Source organism: Primulina huaijiensis, chromosome 13 (assembly GCF_012295235.1).
Source record: "Primulina huaijiensis isolate GDHJ02 chromosome 13, ASM1229523v2, whole genome shotgun sequence".
Lineage (NCBI taxonomy): Eukaryota > Viridiplantae > Streptophyta > Magnoliopsida > Lamiales > Gesneriaceae > Primulina > Primulina huaijiensis.
In genome coordinates, this window is record NC_133318.1 from 19055365 (window position 1) to 19072648 (window position 17284).

The following is a 17284-nucleotide window of genomic DNA, read 5'->3' on the forward strand; positions in this document are numbered from 1 at the left end:
ACACATAGGTGAACTTCGACCGATGAAACTTTAGTCATAAAACTCTCCATATCGGGTTGGTGGAGAGATGCCTTCCCAAGTCTCGAACCTAAGACCTCCCGGCATAATATTCATAACACTTATGTCGGGAGGTCTTAGGTTTGAGACTTGGGGATGTATGACTCCACCAACCCGGTGTGGAAAGTTCTATGATTAAAGTTTCATGGGCTGAAGTTCACCCGTGAGTTCTTGGGCAAGTTCACCCAAGGATCCCGCCTAGGCCGAAGTTCACCGAGGGGAGGGGAGGGGGGGCTTTACAATAAATTGTGCAGTTCAATTGGTACCAAGTCTTATGAATCTAAATATTTATGTCGGGAGGTATTATGTTCGAAACTTGGGGAGACATGACTTCACCAACTCGGTGTGGAGAGTTCTATGAGTAAAGTTTCATAGGTTGAAGCTCACCCATGAGTTCTTGGGCCAAAGTTCACCCAAGGATCTCGCCTGGGCCGAAGTTCACCCAGGGGGCTTTACAAAAAATATTATATGTTAAGATCTGACATTACTATTTTATGTCACACCTATCCAACCAGATTAAGTAACGCAACATCAACAGCTTTAAGCCCCACCTATCCAACCAGATTAAATAGAGCAAAAACAACAACTTTAAGTAGGAGAACTGCCCAGAAGGTCACTAATCTCAGTGTTACTCTTACTCATTAACGCTTAACCCAACATTCCATAACCCAATAAGTATATAAATATGCTTCTTGGGAGACTTGAACTCACGATCTTGCTCTGAAATCAATTTTTAGGATTAAACGTTTACCACTAGGCCAAAAGTTATAGTTGTTATCCAAGACACAACTTTATTTCTTTATATTTGTGGCAGCGCAAAGTCCACCTACTTGGGTGCTAATAGGTCGAGCTCTTAGGTCCATGAGTATGGAGAAGTACATGTCTATCTGCTGATGGTGTCTTACATCCTTTAGATATTACTCTTATAATTTGCCTAATGTCGGTCATATCCTCAGCAGAGATGGTATTATCCACTAAGATCTGAAGTAATTCTTTTACGGCTCATCTAGTCAACCAAATTACATGGTGCAACGTCAGTATCTTGACACAAGAAAATTTTATAAAAGACCACTCATCTCAATACTATTCTAACTCATGCACGCGTAACTCAACGTTATATATATTCAATATAAAATAGCTAAATAAACTTGTTTATTCCCAATAAATTAATTAACTCAACAATAGAGTGACTCGTTGAAACAATATGGTCTTTTTAGTTTTACTTCAAAATAAAAAAGGTAATAAATGCTAGCTAGTATTATTCCTCCCCGGACGAATTTAAAAGGTTTCTTGCTGTTATGTTGCAATTTCCGATTTAATTATCCTCCGACAAGAAAAATATTGTTCCCAATAAAAAATAGAACAAAAGCGTGTTACAATGATGGGTTATTATCAGTAAAGTCGTCGATGAGATTCTGTAAATTAGGTCTGAACATCCAAATGATGGCAAATTAAATGCGTATTCATAATAGCCTACAGAACGAACGTTTTTATTAAATTAGATTCAATCTTTTCTCGCAGCCTTTGGTGATTCTTGAAAGTGGTTTTGTTTTGGGGGAAAAAGATTTTGGTCTGTCCAAAGTCATCAAAACATTCATTCAACCATCCCAATTGAGTGCTCATCATATTTCCTACAATATCTACATGAATTCTCATTATTCTATCCATCTTCATAAAGCAACTATCATTTTTGTTACTTCTTATGTTTATAAAGTGTTAACGTTTATTCTCGTTGGAATTAATGTATACTCGAAATATATCGTATCTAATACACACGAAAAGATAATGATCGTAACAAATTATTCGTTGTAAGAAAAATTTGTTTCGATACTTTATTATTCAATTAGATTATATCTACACACTATTGAGTTTGTGCATGCTAATAATTACACGTACACACGTTTGAGGGATGATTGCTATAACTATAATTCAACTTTATATTCAATTCTCATTGGGCATTATTGATACATGTGGTGAACGCAAATTTAAAAAATTTTTTTACTTAACTTTCTGAGGTAAATTTAATCATTTCAAATAATAATTATACCAAATTTCTGCCATCCCCACCCCCTATTGATGGGATTACATTATGGTTGTGATTGCATTTCAACCCTACACGTGACCCCTATATCATCAAACTTCCTCTCTTTATTATAATAAAATTACGTGTAATCGGATTATTATAAGTTGTGATTTAATTTTATGAGAATTTGAATTAAATTAAATAATTACGTACATTTTTTTATTGAGTACAATAATAGCTCTATTATAATAATAATAACAAACAAAATGTAGTATTTTTGGATTGCTGTACAATTTTTTAAAAAAAAAACCTAAATTGATATGGGCACTAAAGAACCAACATTTATTATTTCTAATTAAATAATTTTTTTTATATAAAATACAATATGATGGAGTATTTTTTAATTATAATTATGTATTCGAGTTTTCTAAAATAATTCTAATGCAATCTCTTGGCTTATACGTAATACGACAATGTAAAGAAGTAAATGACCATATTTTATTTCAATTTAAATTCGATACTTTAATTACTATGCAAAGAACCAACATTTATTATTTCTTTTATTATAATTATAATTAATTTTGGGCCAACCGCGTAATGAACCATCAGTATCACTTGTACATTATTTAGGTTTTGGATTAAATTTTATTTGGGCTGAATGCACAGTTGTCAGCTCAAGTAACCGGATGGATAGATGGGCTATTCGGGATTCTTCTGAGAAGTCGATTTTTTATATTCTTAAAATCGAGCTCGACATTTAAGCAAAAGGACAGGAACGAGAATGAGGATGAGAATGACAAACACACTCGTCCCGTCTCATTGTTATATCTAATTTTTACATACTTATATGGTTTAATTATTGAAACAAAACATACGAAATTTGAGATGAAATAACGAGAAGTTGAAGAAAAAATGAGAAAAAATAGGGAGGAATACAAAGAATACAAATACGCTGAGAACATCAAAGTTACATCACAAATATTATGTAAGGGTAAAACCGAAAATAAAATTTGGTGTCATATTGACACACAAACGTGATTATTATGACATGCTCAATTTTTATATAATAGTAAGGATTTTAAAGGTGTTATAGATTACGCAAAAGGTTAAAAAAACATTAAAAAAATATTTAATTTTTAAAATTTATTTAAACTTTAAATATTTGATATTTAATATTATCAAAAAATTGAAATAAAATCGATAATAAATAAGAATTTTCAGGTTATTTAATTTTGAATGTGATCACACCAAATGAAACAAATGATCTCGTTCGTAAAACTTTTTACGGAAATTAATATCAACATAATAGAAAATAACGGTTTTCATCGTTTGTTACATTTTGATCTTGTAATTCTATATTGTCAAAATTTAATCTTATTACGATAATTTTCCTTTTTGTGTAATTCAGTATTATTTTTTTTCATCACGCAAATATGATTATAATCATGTTGATGTGGCCAACACCACCACGTAAGAGCACTCTCGCATGACATGAACGATACTTTCACACTCGTGGAATATTTATCCAGCATGGTTCCGAGTCCAAGATTTATGGGATTTTGTCCATTTTTGCATTAAATTAGGTATTTTGATTTAATTACATTTCCAATCTCGATATTGTACGTAATAAAAGTGCCGGCTTAATTAACACGTACGGACCACTTCAATTATTTGGACCAGATTCTCTGATTGTGTGTGTGTTATTTTTACCACGTGGGACAAAGCCATTTCTTTTATAAATGAAACTTGAAAAGTCGGCACGTCTTGTGCACATCCTGTATTTATCAATGAATATAGTCCATTTATATTGATTTGAAATTTATTCGACGTTCAACATTTTTAATAAATAATATAATATTTTGGAGTCTATTAATTTATATTCTAATAATTCCACATCTTTAAAGCTTCGAAGTAAAGAGTCCCTATCCAAATGGGTACGTACGTCGTAGTTCGGAAAGAAATGTTTCATTCTTACAAAATATAATACGCAAGTTAAAATCTATTTTTGATTTATAATCTTTTTATTTATTTATTTTTAATTAATCTTCCTCATTTGCAAAAAATACATATCAAATATCTCTCCACTTTTTTCCAAAATTCATGGATCTAAATCTAATACAAGTTTACGTAAGTACATGGATCACTAATGCTTTTTTTAATAGAAAAACAAAAATGTAAAATTTTCTAATAATTTCCTTACCATACTCGCTTGTATTATTTTCAAATTTCACGAATTATGACCTTATATATATATAATCCTAAGATTACGAACACAAAACATATATTCCTCCTACACTTATTCATAAAACATGCTTCTTGTTGGAAAAATGAAAATAATGTTGCCAAATTCCATCTTCATCCTCTTCTTGATGATAGCAACCCGAGTTTCCCCAGAATATACCCGTCCGAATCCCCGGCCACTCATTCTCCGGCAACATGACCGGCCGGATTCACACGCACAACAGGTTAATATATAACAAGCCTGCAGCACGTACATTTTATGCATATAACACAAAGTTTCCAACTCAATACGTAAAATTGGATTCATTTAATTTATTTAATCGGTTTTCAGGTTCATATATCATTGGCGGGAAAAGATTACATGAGGGTTTCATGGATTACGTCGGACAGAAAAGTTAAATCGATTGTTGAATACGGGAAGAAGAGAGGGGAATATGAAGCTTATGCAGAAGGAGGGCCCAGCACTTCGTACAGTTACTTTCTCTACAATTCGGGGGAGATTCACCACGTGAAAATCGGGCCGCTGGAGCCGAGCACAATCTACTACTATAGATGTGGCGGTTCCGGCCCCGAGTACAGCTTCCGGACACCGCCTTCTGCTTTTCCGGTGGAGTTTGCGGTTGCGGGTGAGCGAAAATGTTACTTCTTTTACGTGCAATGTGTGCCAGACTTGCAAGAAACATCGTTATGAACTTTTTGTCTTTGCTTTCTATAAATTTTCTTGTTTTAATTTTTGTTTTACTCACATATTTAATCTAAATGAATTCAATATTTGTGCAAATAATTCAATAAAAATGACCAAATAAAAAAAGATATAGATAAATTACCTAAATTTTAATTTTTTTTTGCCCGATCAAAACATGCGAGATTGGAATTTGTCGATTGTCTGAAAACATGCGAGCCTTGTTGAATTGTATTTGGGCAAAATAGATTAATTTCTGAAATAGTTTGAATCGGCTCACATTTCAAATTTATTTGTCTAAAAATAATTATTAATTAATTAGGATTATATAGTTATATGATTTGAAATTTCTTTAATGGTTAGGCCGTTAGGGCATAAAATCTCGAAACACGTGCAAATAAAATTTAATGAATATTGTATATATTCAATCTATAACTATAATAATTGTCTCAATAACTCTATTCTTTTCATACTGAAAACTTTTCTTTGCACTAACCACTTAATTTATTTACTTGTTCGCTTGAACTTTTGAACATCCATAGGAGACCTGGGACAAACAGAATGGACAGCTTCAACCTTAGCCCATGTTGGTGCTAAGGACTATGATGTCTTCCTCCTACCCGGCGACCTATCCTACGCTAATACTCAGCAACCACTCTGGGACTCATTTGCACGTTTGGTCGAGCCGTATGCCAGCTCTAGGCCATGGATGGTAACACAAGGGAACCACGATGTCGAATCATCCCCCATCATATACCCTCATCGTTTTAAGGCATACAATGCTAGATGGTTGATGCCACATCAAGAAAGTAGGTCCACTTCGAACTCGTACTACTCATTCAATGTGGCTGGAGCCCACATAATCATGCTTGGATCATATACGGATTTTGATGTGGATTCGGATCAATATAAGTGGCTACAGGCTGATCTTGAGACGGTCAATAGGAGTGAGACGCCTTGGATCTTTGTCTTGATACATGCACCATGGTACAACTCCAATCTTGCTCATATGGGAGAAGGGGAAAGCATGCGGAATGCGATGGAAGAGATGTTATATAACGCTCGAGTCGATGTAGTTTTCGCAGGACATGTTCATGCCTATGAAAGATTTGTAAGTAAAGTTTTCTTTGCTATTCACTCATATAGAAATATTTACTACGTTTTACCAATTCTTAGGTTAAGCTCTAGGTTTTCAGAAGTATCTTTCATCTTATCTGATTTATTTTTAACTATTTGGTTGAATTTTTTTTATTCTAGACAAGGGTTTATGATAACAAGGCTGATCCATGTGGTCCAATGCATGTAACCATCGGTGATGGAGGGAATAGAGAAGGCCTTGCTATGTTGTAAGTAGCTCTAAACATTAACCTTATATCTTAGCTTGGAAAGAAACGTATTGAGTGAATTGATGTGCTATGTATGGATAGGTTTCAGAGCCCAAGCCCTACAATTTCACTCTATCACGAACCGAGCTTTGGACATGGTCGGTTGAGGGTACATAATAGCACGCACGCCCACTGGTCGTGGCACAGGAACAATGACTCCGACTCACTTCAAGCTGACGAGATATGGTTGGAAAGCCATAGCTCCTCCCGAGCTTGCAAGGAAATAAAAAAGACATCAAAATCTACGAAAGATGAACTATAATAAATTATGTCATTCATTTGATGATCTATAATTAATTATCACAAATTAAACGTATTGTTTTTCAATAATTGTAATATTGGGTGTACGGTTTTTTGTGCAACAGTTGCATGAGACGGTGTTATTGTTGTTCACACGTATCATTTACAATTAATATAATGATTAGATTATAAAATTTCTAGTTGACAGCAATTTATTATGCTTAGATGTCACTGAATTTGAACAATCGTATCATGAGAATTAAATAAGTTTCTTTTGATTTTTAGAGTACCCATGTTTTATTATATACGTGTCCAAATTACATGTTTTATAGGCATCAGCAGAAATCTGAGTCTTTACCGAACTGGGTTTCCACCATTTCCGAACCAATGTTTATTCTTTACTAAGCGGAAGTTGAAGTTTTTATTGATCCTACAGCCAGAATGCTGACTCTTTACTTTAGCTAGGCAACTGCTCAACTGTTGGTTAATGTAGTTCTACCGGTGGTGGAGGAATTAATTAAGCCTTCCCGAAGTTGTAATATTTTACGTCAATGATAATTATCCTGAAACTTCCTGTCCACTATACACGCATAGATGTAGGTGGATCGATCTTGGAATTTTTCAACCTAAATTCTGGTTAGATACATATGATCGTTTTCGTGGTATCTAAATGTTAGAGTAGGTGTCTAGCAAATCAACTTGTGGCTCGGGTTTTTATTGACTCTAATGTAAAACAATTATTATTTTAATAATATTTTACGATTTCATTCGATTATGGCATTATACTTTATCTGTATACCCATGCAAGTTGCATAGATAAAGTCCTTGAATATAAATAGGTACCATGATGTCTGGGTCGCAACGTATGATCATGAAACTCATTAGGAAGTGTACAATATATTCTAAACAGGTTTCCAGTCGAATCAGCCACCTAAAACAAGGATAAAGGTCGCTCGAGCTTGATACTAGCATCTGTGATGTAAACTTCATGTTTCATTGGCAAGGGCATGGAGATATCCATTCACACATATGAGTGATCATATGATGATGCACTGAACAACCCTCCCTCGGACTATCTAAGTGGTTCTCACTTATCAAGTGAATAGTCCGCAGTTATGGTGTTACACCATTAGTGAAACGTCCACTACTCGTTTCTCAAAACATAAAATCGTCAATTGTTCACCAACCCTAACTTAGCAATATTTCAAAATAAAACTAACTCTAATTGAGCTAAGCTCAATTGGTACCATGATTGCTGCCAAGATCTATATAAATCCAGGAGGTCTTGGGTTCTAATCCTGAGAAGGTAAAAGCTTCAGTGCCTGGGCTGGAGAAGTCCTATGAGTAATGGCGCATCGGAAAGCCCGTGAGAGAAAAGGTCTCAGTGGGAACCCAAGTTGGACAAGGACCCCGAGGGAGCCCAAGATCAGGATAGCACATGGTCGTTACAGTTGCTGTCCAAGAGTCCTAGCCATGCTAAGACTCTTCCTAAGCCCAATCCACGACCAGCACGAGCCCTAGTCGCACCCCAAACCCAGCTAGAAGCCATGGTCATCAAGGAGGCCATGCTCGAACCCTACTCATGCAAATTCGATAATTTTCGTGCAGCTTTCCCTAGCTCCTGTCCAGCCTCTAACCATTTATTTGGTGGCCCTTAAACCTACTGGAAATAGTCTTTTAGGATGCTCCTATCATGGCAGCCCCTTCATGCATCGTTACCACAAGTTTTGCATCATAAAATCACGAGTTTTTGACATAGCATGACATAAAAACGAAAATAATTAAAAGTATAACATATTTTTCATACAAACATGCTTCAATCATGTAATATGGTGTGAAAGATGGTCGAAAGAAAGTTAAGGCGTGCATTTGTGTAATTTACGAACGAAAACGTGTTGAGATGCGACGAACGACGACGAACGAGGACCTTGTTTGGTTTTCTCTCAAAGGTGTGGCTTTCTCCTTCAAAATATATGTGTATGTGTGTGCTTTGTGCAGCTAGGAAGAGTTTGTGGGTGTGTGTGAGGAGAGGTGGGCATGCATATGAGGGTTTAGGGATGGGGTTTTGGGTTTTAATAATAATCAAACCAAGTGATTGGAGCTTGGGCCCATTAACATGGTATTTTAGGCTCATTAAGCTCATTAGTGAATATTTAAAATATTTCGGTTAGAAAAGTTCGTGAAAATATTAGCTGAGTTCTCGAAAAATCCATATTTTAATTGAAAATCGGATACCGTTAAAAATTACGATTCGGCGGATTTTTAAAATCACCTCAAAACTCCTTATTTTCAAAAATATCAAATAAAATCAACCTTATTTTAAATAATTAAAAACAATTATTTAATAAAAATATTTTCTTTTTTTCAGTCTCGGTCTTCGTTCCTCGATCATATCTCGAACAACATTTAAAAATACAGTTTATATGCATTAGTGTAGAAAGTACATTTTACACATGCAACCATGCACATCATATTCAATTTATACAATTAAAACTATTTAATTAGCTATTTTCTATTTTCTTAAATTTCATGTAGTTGGATTACGTCATCTTAATTTTGGACCTTACAATTAGTTCTTTGACCCGGGACAATGTAGATGCTATACGTACTATCATGCACTTTGATCTGTTTACCGACTCCATTGAGGATCATCAGGTGGCGAGGTTGGGTGTAGTTTCGAAATACGTAGGAGCAAATATATTGTAGTTGTGGATTCACCGTTCGCCTACGGGTGAAGATATCCTATGTAAACTGATGAGTTAATAGTGCAAGAAGTCTCTGGCCAGAGCAAGAAATGTGCTTTAGGGAAAGGTGTTTTCTTTGTTGCACATATCATGACACTGTTCGTACTCAAAGATAATTTGCTTCGCTATCGAATTCATATGCAACTCTCGATATACCAATGGTTGTACGATCGAGATATATGTGCTGAAGAGACCATGTTGTACGCTGACCATAAGTAAAGGTTCTTGCAGGCACTATCAGTGATACCTAGAGGATCATGGGGCGATGCTACTAGACGCTCTTACCATGATCTGATGGGTGCAATCAGAAATAAGTTCTGACATTCTTGATCACGGAGTTGATGAAAAGAATGAGGTTAACTAGAGTAAATCCGAATAAGAATAAATGTTATTTTGAATCGCATGGAGATGTGAACCCACGGCTAGATGTATCCTTTAACCATTGAGGGTCACACAAGTATCGGATTCTGTGTTCTCGTTGAGATAGTCAAATTTCAAGGGGTTGGAATTTGACGACTATAGTTTGATAGAGATCAAACAGGAAGCTTATAAAGGAGTTTATTTGCTGATTCCATGGGATGTAAGAAATGAAAATTAGCATGATTGCTAATTAAGGAAGGAGAGTGGAACTGTCTGTTTTGTAAAGGAGTTCACTAAACTGCAGGTCGCCTAATATGGTAAGTGAAAATTTTGATCTTCGAAATTTTCATTTTTTTTATTCTTATATGAACAAAATTTGTATCCTTGATACATCGGCGCTTTCGGATCGTCGATCGGGATTATAATGAGTTCAGAATTATTTATTTAATGAATTGATAATTTACTAATTAAATGATTGTGCTAGTGGTGATGACTACTAACATGAGCACAAATTCCCATAAATATGTTTTAGAAGAGTCTAGAATTTAATTAACATATGAGTTAATTATATAAATTAAATAATGATTATTTAATTTAATTAATATATATATATATATATATTATTGTGATATAAAATATGTGTATATATGGTATTAATATATCATGTATTATTAAAAGTTGATAAATATATTATATATTAATAATTTGAGAATTTAAATATAATTAAAAATCATTCACAAATAAACTCACGGCCAAAGTGGAAAGGAAATCAAGGATCAAACATGATTATGAAGATAATTAGCTTAATTAATTATTGATTAAGAATCAATAATTCTAAAAATTCATGATTGAGGATTATGAACCTTTCGGCCACCTTTTGAGAAAAGGAAAGTTACGGTCATCACCAAATTGTGGGAAGAAAATTTTGTAATAAGCAAATTAGATTTACTTAATTATTGATTAAAAATCAATAATTATTTGTCTAATTATTGATTAAGAATCAATAAGAAAAATTCACAAAAGAAAACCTCCCACTTTTGAAAACACAAGTCTCGACCACCATGAGTTTCTTGTGAAGTAATTTTCGGCCACCTCGTGTCCTTCCACCGCCGCGCCAACGTCGCTGCACGTCTCCGAATTTTGAAAATTCGGAAGCTACAGTCTCAACGTATAAATCATTTGGATTTTCTAATGCAAACCAAGCGAGGAAGACAGTTTTCGATCGTGGACCTAATTAGGCGATCAAAGAAGAAGAGTCATTCGTAGGAATATACAAAAAGGACTATATCCGTCTAAACATCAGAATAGTTAGGAGTCTAACGTTGAGAACGCAATGTATAATTCTAAACGTTCTATAAATGTTTTGAACACACGACGTCCAAGCAAAAATTTTTAAACTTCCGTTGGGTCTTAGGTACGAAAATACGATGTCCCAACACTAGTCTCACACCCAAATCGAAATTCTGTGTGTAATTTTTAGAGTATCTAAGTTAATTTTGTCTCTTCATACATTGAGTTTATACCTCCTTAGCATAAAATTCTGGATTCGTTTCTGTCTATGTTTAACTATTTGAAATCTGAACACATAATTTCTATGCATTAGGAAAATTCTTGAAGTTGAGAGTACTGATTAAGCGATTTTATTTGAGTGTATAACAGTATATATAGGCTTATTGCTTGGTCAAAAACGCCACATGAAATTAACATCTCAAAAAATTTTGGCTGTTGTTTTACAAAATAATTAGTTAATTCATGACAATATAAAAATATTTTCTTAATTTCTTAAAATCAAGTGATTATTTTTTTATAATTTCACATTTACACAAACGGGTTTTTCATGGCATGTAATGTTTTTATATCTTGAAAAAAAAATTGTTTTTATGGTTAGCTATGATATTTCTTTACTCGTTCTCATTTATTAACTATTATTTACATTTTAAAGTAGAAGTAATAGTTAATTTCAATTCGTATTTAGACTTCTTTTAAATCAGAGTTCTACCTTTTAATTACTTTTTAAATTATATGTATATACATTTTATTTTAATCTTCATAAATTTGACCTCTCTCTAATAATTTATATTGATATATATTTTGAGTTTTATATCATTATAAAATTATTAGTTTGGTCATAATAACATAGTTTAGAATTTTTATTTTAAACGGTAATCATATCTTAATTATTACAGCCTTACATCGTTTACATGGGAGAATTGCCAGAGGACAGAATGTCTGTCTCTTTATCAGACATTCACCACACTCTACTTTCAGATGTCATTCGAGAGTATGAAATTTCTGTAGTACATGCATGCATTCTATTATGAAGACTTGACAACGTGAGTTGAATGTCAACATATAAGGTGTGATTCCAGTGAAATAAGAGCTAAAAACTCCAAGATTCATAGCTATGGAAGGAGCTTTAATGGATTTGTGGCAAGACTATCGCCACATGAAGCAGAATTATTGTCGGGTATATGAATGGTTACAGGGATTTTCTGTCTTGCGGTTCTTTAATCGTCCCTTATAAACTGAATCCCTGGATTTGTTCTTATTGCTTGTCTGCTTACACAGAGAAACAAGGCGTTGTTTCGGTATTTCCGAACAAGGTGTGGAAGCTGCTGACAACAAGATCATGGGATTTTCTTGGAATGCCAGAGAATGTAATGAGAAAGCATCAATGTGAGAGCGATATCATAGTAGGTCTTCTGGATACAGGTTGGTGGAATTTGGCGTTTGCTCAAAATTTCCCTTTAATTAATTATGTATTGATTTCTTTCTTGTTTCGGGAATATGGCCAGATTCCCCAAGTTTCAATGATAAGGGGTTTGGGCCTCCCCCTTCTAAGTGGAAGGGGATGTTAGGACCAATGGAATCCGGATATCTCCACACTGGTATGATATTGTCCACTTTGAAAGGTCTCATACCAATGGAGATATCATTCCATCTTTATTAACCCATGATCTTTCTCTAGATTTTCCGACGTGGGACTTTGGTTGCATCCTAACAGGGGAAATGTGTCAAAGGTGTTAACTTCACTGGTTGCAACAAGTGAGTATAATTTTCAAAGATTTTGGTTATAATTATGAGGAGGATTGACCTATTGGATGTCATCGCGCATTCAGACGCGGATTTATTAATGCTTACTCCGCCCCCACCTAATCAAATTAGGAGGTCATGCATGTTCAACTTGTTTGGTAGGTTCATCAGAAGGAATAAAAGCTAGTCGTCATGCTAACATTTGTTCTCTCAACTTTTACCTTATATGAATCGAACTGGTGACTTTGGGTTGGATATGATACAAACTGCATGACTGAATTCTTGTTGAACTACCTAAAGCTCTAGCTACTATTGACAGTTTACTTTATATCATTTAAATTATACTGGGCCAAGCTATAATAAGCTATGTAGCCATCCACATAAAAGAGTTTAGTCATCTTTGCTCCCAAACATCCCATCAGTTTGTTGGTATATATATTTATGAGTTGATCTTGTTTGACAATGGCAGCAAACTCATTGGCGCACAGGCCTTCGATCTTGCAAACATAGTTTTTCCAAATGAAACAACTCCATTGGACACGGACGACCATGGAACTCACACAGTCTCAACTGCAGCCGGCATGCATATAAGTGAAACGTGCAAGTTTATATAACATAGCAGAAGGCACTGCACGAGGTGGGGTGCCATCTGCCCGACTAGCAATTTATAAAATGTGTTGGGAAGCAGGCTGCAATGACATGGACATTCTAGCAGCATATGATGTAGCAATTGCTGATGGAGTGGATATCATATCAATATCCTTGGGGGGAATAACCCTGAATTACGTGGATGATTCTATAGGCATCGGAGCATTCCATGCCTCGAAAAAGGGGATTCTGACTGTCTGTGCGGGAGGAAACTCAGGGCCTTATTTATGGACGGTCCAAAATGTAGCTCCGTGGGTCTTTACAGTGGCTGCTAGCTCCATAGATAGGAAGTTTGTCACAGATGTCAAGTTGGTTAACGGAGACAAGTTTTCTGTATGTGAGTTGTTAATCTTTTCCCTTTTGTTATTTGCTCGAATCGTAACATCTACGAAACTGATTTTTCTGTTGTTTCTTGACAGGGGACGTCGCTTAATACATTTTCTCCGAAAAAGGTTTTGTACCGTTTAATAAAAGGAGCCCGTGCTCGAAATACTAGTTCGGCTGTGATTGGAAATGCCAGGTGTCTTAACAGTACTGACTGAATCTTGATTTTATGTCTATACAGTATAAGAATATGCATATCTGTTGTTTTCACCATATAATTTTTCTTCTTCTGTGGCAGTGCTTGCGATTATGAGACGTTGCTCGAGAGTAAAAGTGAAAGGAAAGATCGTGTTTTGCCAGGGAGCTGGGGGTAATATTATGGTTGACGCATTAGGCGCCACACGCACCATCATGTCTGAATAAATTGTGAACCATTTTCCGCCTTTTTAAAATAGTTTATATTTCTAACCGTTCAAAAAAACTCTCAACCACCTAAAAATGATTGAAAACAAATTTTGAAAACAAATATTTTTAAAGAGTTTATTCACACTCTCTAAACATTTTTCAGATACTAACAAATGATTAATATAATTTTTTAAAACATGTTTATTTAACACTTTAAAATTAGAAGTTATTTAAAAAATATGTAATAATTTTTCCAATAAGCTAGTTTAAGAATATATAATTAATTAATTCATGAAAGGGTATTTAGGTATTTACAAAACATAACAAAATTAACCATATAATTTATCCTTATGTTATATATTACTATCATACTTATTATACATTTTAACTTATATCGTCCTCAAACCAAATGGTACCATGAGTATAAGACATTGAGTAAATCTCGGTGTTACGATATATTCCCAAAACGATTATGTCTTTCCTAATCTAAAAAATAAAAAATTATCATAAAAACATAATTTAAAAATATTTTAAAAAAAGTCATCCTACTTAAAATAATTAATTTTCAATTTTTTTTACAAAAATATCTTCTTTAAATTTCTTAATATTAATATAATATCTAAAATTTATGCACAAATTGTTAATATTAAAAAATATTATACACAAAAAAACTAGTGTATATTATTATAATAATTAAATATCTTGGAGGGATGGAGCAGTAAATATCTTGAAACTCAAACTAAGATGCCCTGACGATTAAAATCCCGAATATGGTCCTTATCATCATGCCCATCAATACCATAATAGGTTAAATATAAAATGGTCCCAAATCTTTGGTTTAGATTCACCGTACCGGAATGAGCCAAAAGTAATATATAAGGATACGGTTACATTGGTTTATTATATTTGTGAGATGAGTTAATCCGTTCTTAGTATGAATTGGGTTGATTCGTCTCACAAATATAAGATTCATTCGCTGAGAAGGTAGAGATTGATATGAAACTGTTTGGTTCGATAAATATGATTGTGATTAAATAAGAACTAGTGATCGATGCATACATTCTATGCATTATTTAAAGTTCGGTTTTTGGAAAGATCGTTTTTGAAACTTATATAATATTTTTCCAGCTATATTAGCAGGATAAAAAGTGTTTCACCTTTGTTAAGATTGTCAGTTCTCATGTTTTTGTTGTTGTTAATATTTACGTTAATTTAGTTAAAATAAGATAGTTATAAATGAAATTCCTTTTAATATCACGTTTACAAAACTAGTCGGTTCTCGTGTTTGAGTAAGTCTCTTGTGAGACGATCTCATGAATCTTTATCTATGAGACGGGTCAATCCTACTGATATTTAAAATAAAAAGTAATACTATTAACCTAAAAAGTAATATTTTTTCATGAATGACCCAAATAATATATCCGTCTCACAAATACGACTAGTGAGACCGTCTCACACAAAGTTTTGCCCTCATGTTTTGTTAATAGCATATAATGGTAGGGATATATTTCTAACACATTGTCATCTTACGATTCAATTCACTGATTAACAATTCTATTTTATTTCTTATCCTATAAAATCAATCGATCTATTGTTCAATAAATAATCCCTCATCATCCTATCAACCGAATCAAATGATATCATGAACACAGTATTTTGACCCGGATATATGTACATATAAATCGAGTCGACTAATGGATTCTCTTAAGTCAAAATCGATAATAGCCCACAAGCTGATGTAACTAAATTACTCCATATTTTTTAATCGTATATGTTTCTTTTTTTTCAATTGTCACAAAATATAGTCTAATTTATATATTTAGTAGTATATATTTAATTATCTATTAACTAAGTTTTGAAAAAAGTTTTGTTTTGATAATTTTTTGAATTTGTATGAAAAACAAACAAGTATATATCTATTTGTGACACAGAGAGTATATTATAAATGTATTTTAGAGCAGATGTTTTCGTAAACTTCGGTCATATATATAATTTGATCTTCTGGTGAATAAAAATCTGTAATAAAGTCAAACAAAATAAATTGAGATGAAATTTGAACCAGTAGTCGAATAAAACATGGCTTTTCTTCTTCGATGCTAATTTTATTACCATTTCATTGAACTCAAAGAGCCTAACGTATGGGTCGCCGAAGCCACACATAATGCCCATAACACACCAAAACTTTACTCATCTTATTACATCCAAAACGAAGAGAAAATTTAGCCACCAATAGAAGCAGCCCATGTCAGAACCAGAATCTCCCCGACCAGCTATCTCGTGACATGTCAGCAGATAAGAAACACTTCTAATAATAATAATAATAATGGGGCAGCATGCTTAAGATAGAAAGGTATGTTGAAAAATTATTTAAAAATGTGAAAAATATTTGTGTTGAAAATGTGAATGTTGGGTAAAATTAGGTGTTGAATATTGAAAATTAGTGTGTGATGATGTAGGTAATGATGTATTTTATTTTTGGATTATTTGTAAAAATTTTCTATAAATAGATCTCTCATTTGTGAAAAAAATCACAATTGAGTTGAGAGGAAAATATTATAAAGTGTGTAGTGTGATAATTTTAAGAGTTTGAGATTTTTACTTTTTACCGTAAATTTTTACTTTTTCACAACAAGATACAAATTTTATCAACAAATCCACGGTTAATATAATGGGGCAGCATGCTTAAGATAGAAAGTACACTTCCCGATATATGTTATATCGAGTTTTTTCATAAGTGGATAAATCATGATCATTTATTCAATCTTGATGTATGAATGTGTCGACATGATTCATCACTTAGCACATGTGTTATGTTATTCATTTGAGTACCATTATAAATAACAATACTTTTTTTATATTATATTTTTGTTTCTCGGATCAAACTCTCCACGGAGAAAAAAATGTGCAAAAATTCCCAGTCGATTTTGGAAGCGATAATCACCCATGTCCCCATTTGTGGTTGCCATTAAAATAAATGTAAATCCCAATTTTCATATTAATTTTTGGGGTTCCATGTTCGACCTTTACATATATTAATTTTCAATTATCGTTATACGAAAGTCGGAATTCGAAGCCCAAAAATTAATAAATATATAAAAATTGGGATTTATTTTGAACAAATAAATGAATTACATATGTTAAT

General features: G+C 33.4%; 1 protein-coding gene and 1 pseudogene across 1 annotated transcript; both read left to right on the forward strand.

Moving 5' to 3' along the window:
- The first annotated feature begins 4356 nt into the window (after nucleotides 1–4356).
- LOC140991812 (purple acid phosphatase 22-like) lies at nucleotides 4357–6923 on the forward strand. The gene is made up of 5 exons (XM_073461980.1): nucleotides 4357–4545; nucleotides 4653–4947; nucleotides 5546–6114; nucleotides 6261–6349; nucleotides 6431–6923. The coding sequence occupies exons 1-5, from the start codon at nucleotides 4390–4392 to the stop codon at nucleotides 6648–6650; spliced, it is 1329 nt and encodes a 442-aa protein (XP_073318081.1). The 5' UTR covers nucleotides 4357–4389; the 3' UTR covers nucleotides 6651–6923.
- A 2799-nt stretch (nucleotides 6924–9722) lies between these two features.
- LOC140991312 (subtilisin-like protease SBT4.15) lies at nucleotides 9723–14160 on the forward strand (annotated as a pseudogene).
- Nucleotides 14161–17284: the final 3124 nt, after the last annotated feature.

Coding starts and splice junctions, on each gene's coding strand:
- LOC140991812 (XM_073461980.1), top strand. CDS start 4,390: ATGCTTCTTGTTGGAAAAATGAAAATAATGTTGCCAAATTCCATCTTC. Junction 4,948..5,545: donor GGTGGAGTTTGCGGTTGCGG/GTGAGCGAAAAT, acceptor GAACATCCATAG/GAGACCTGGGACAAACAGAA. Junction 6,350..6,430: donor AGAGAAGGCCTTGCTATGTT/GTAAGTAGCTCT, acceptor ATGTATGGATAG/GTTTCAGAGCCCAAGCCCTA.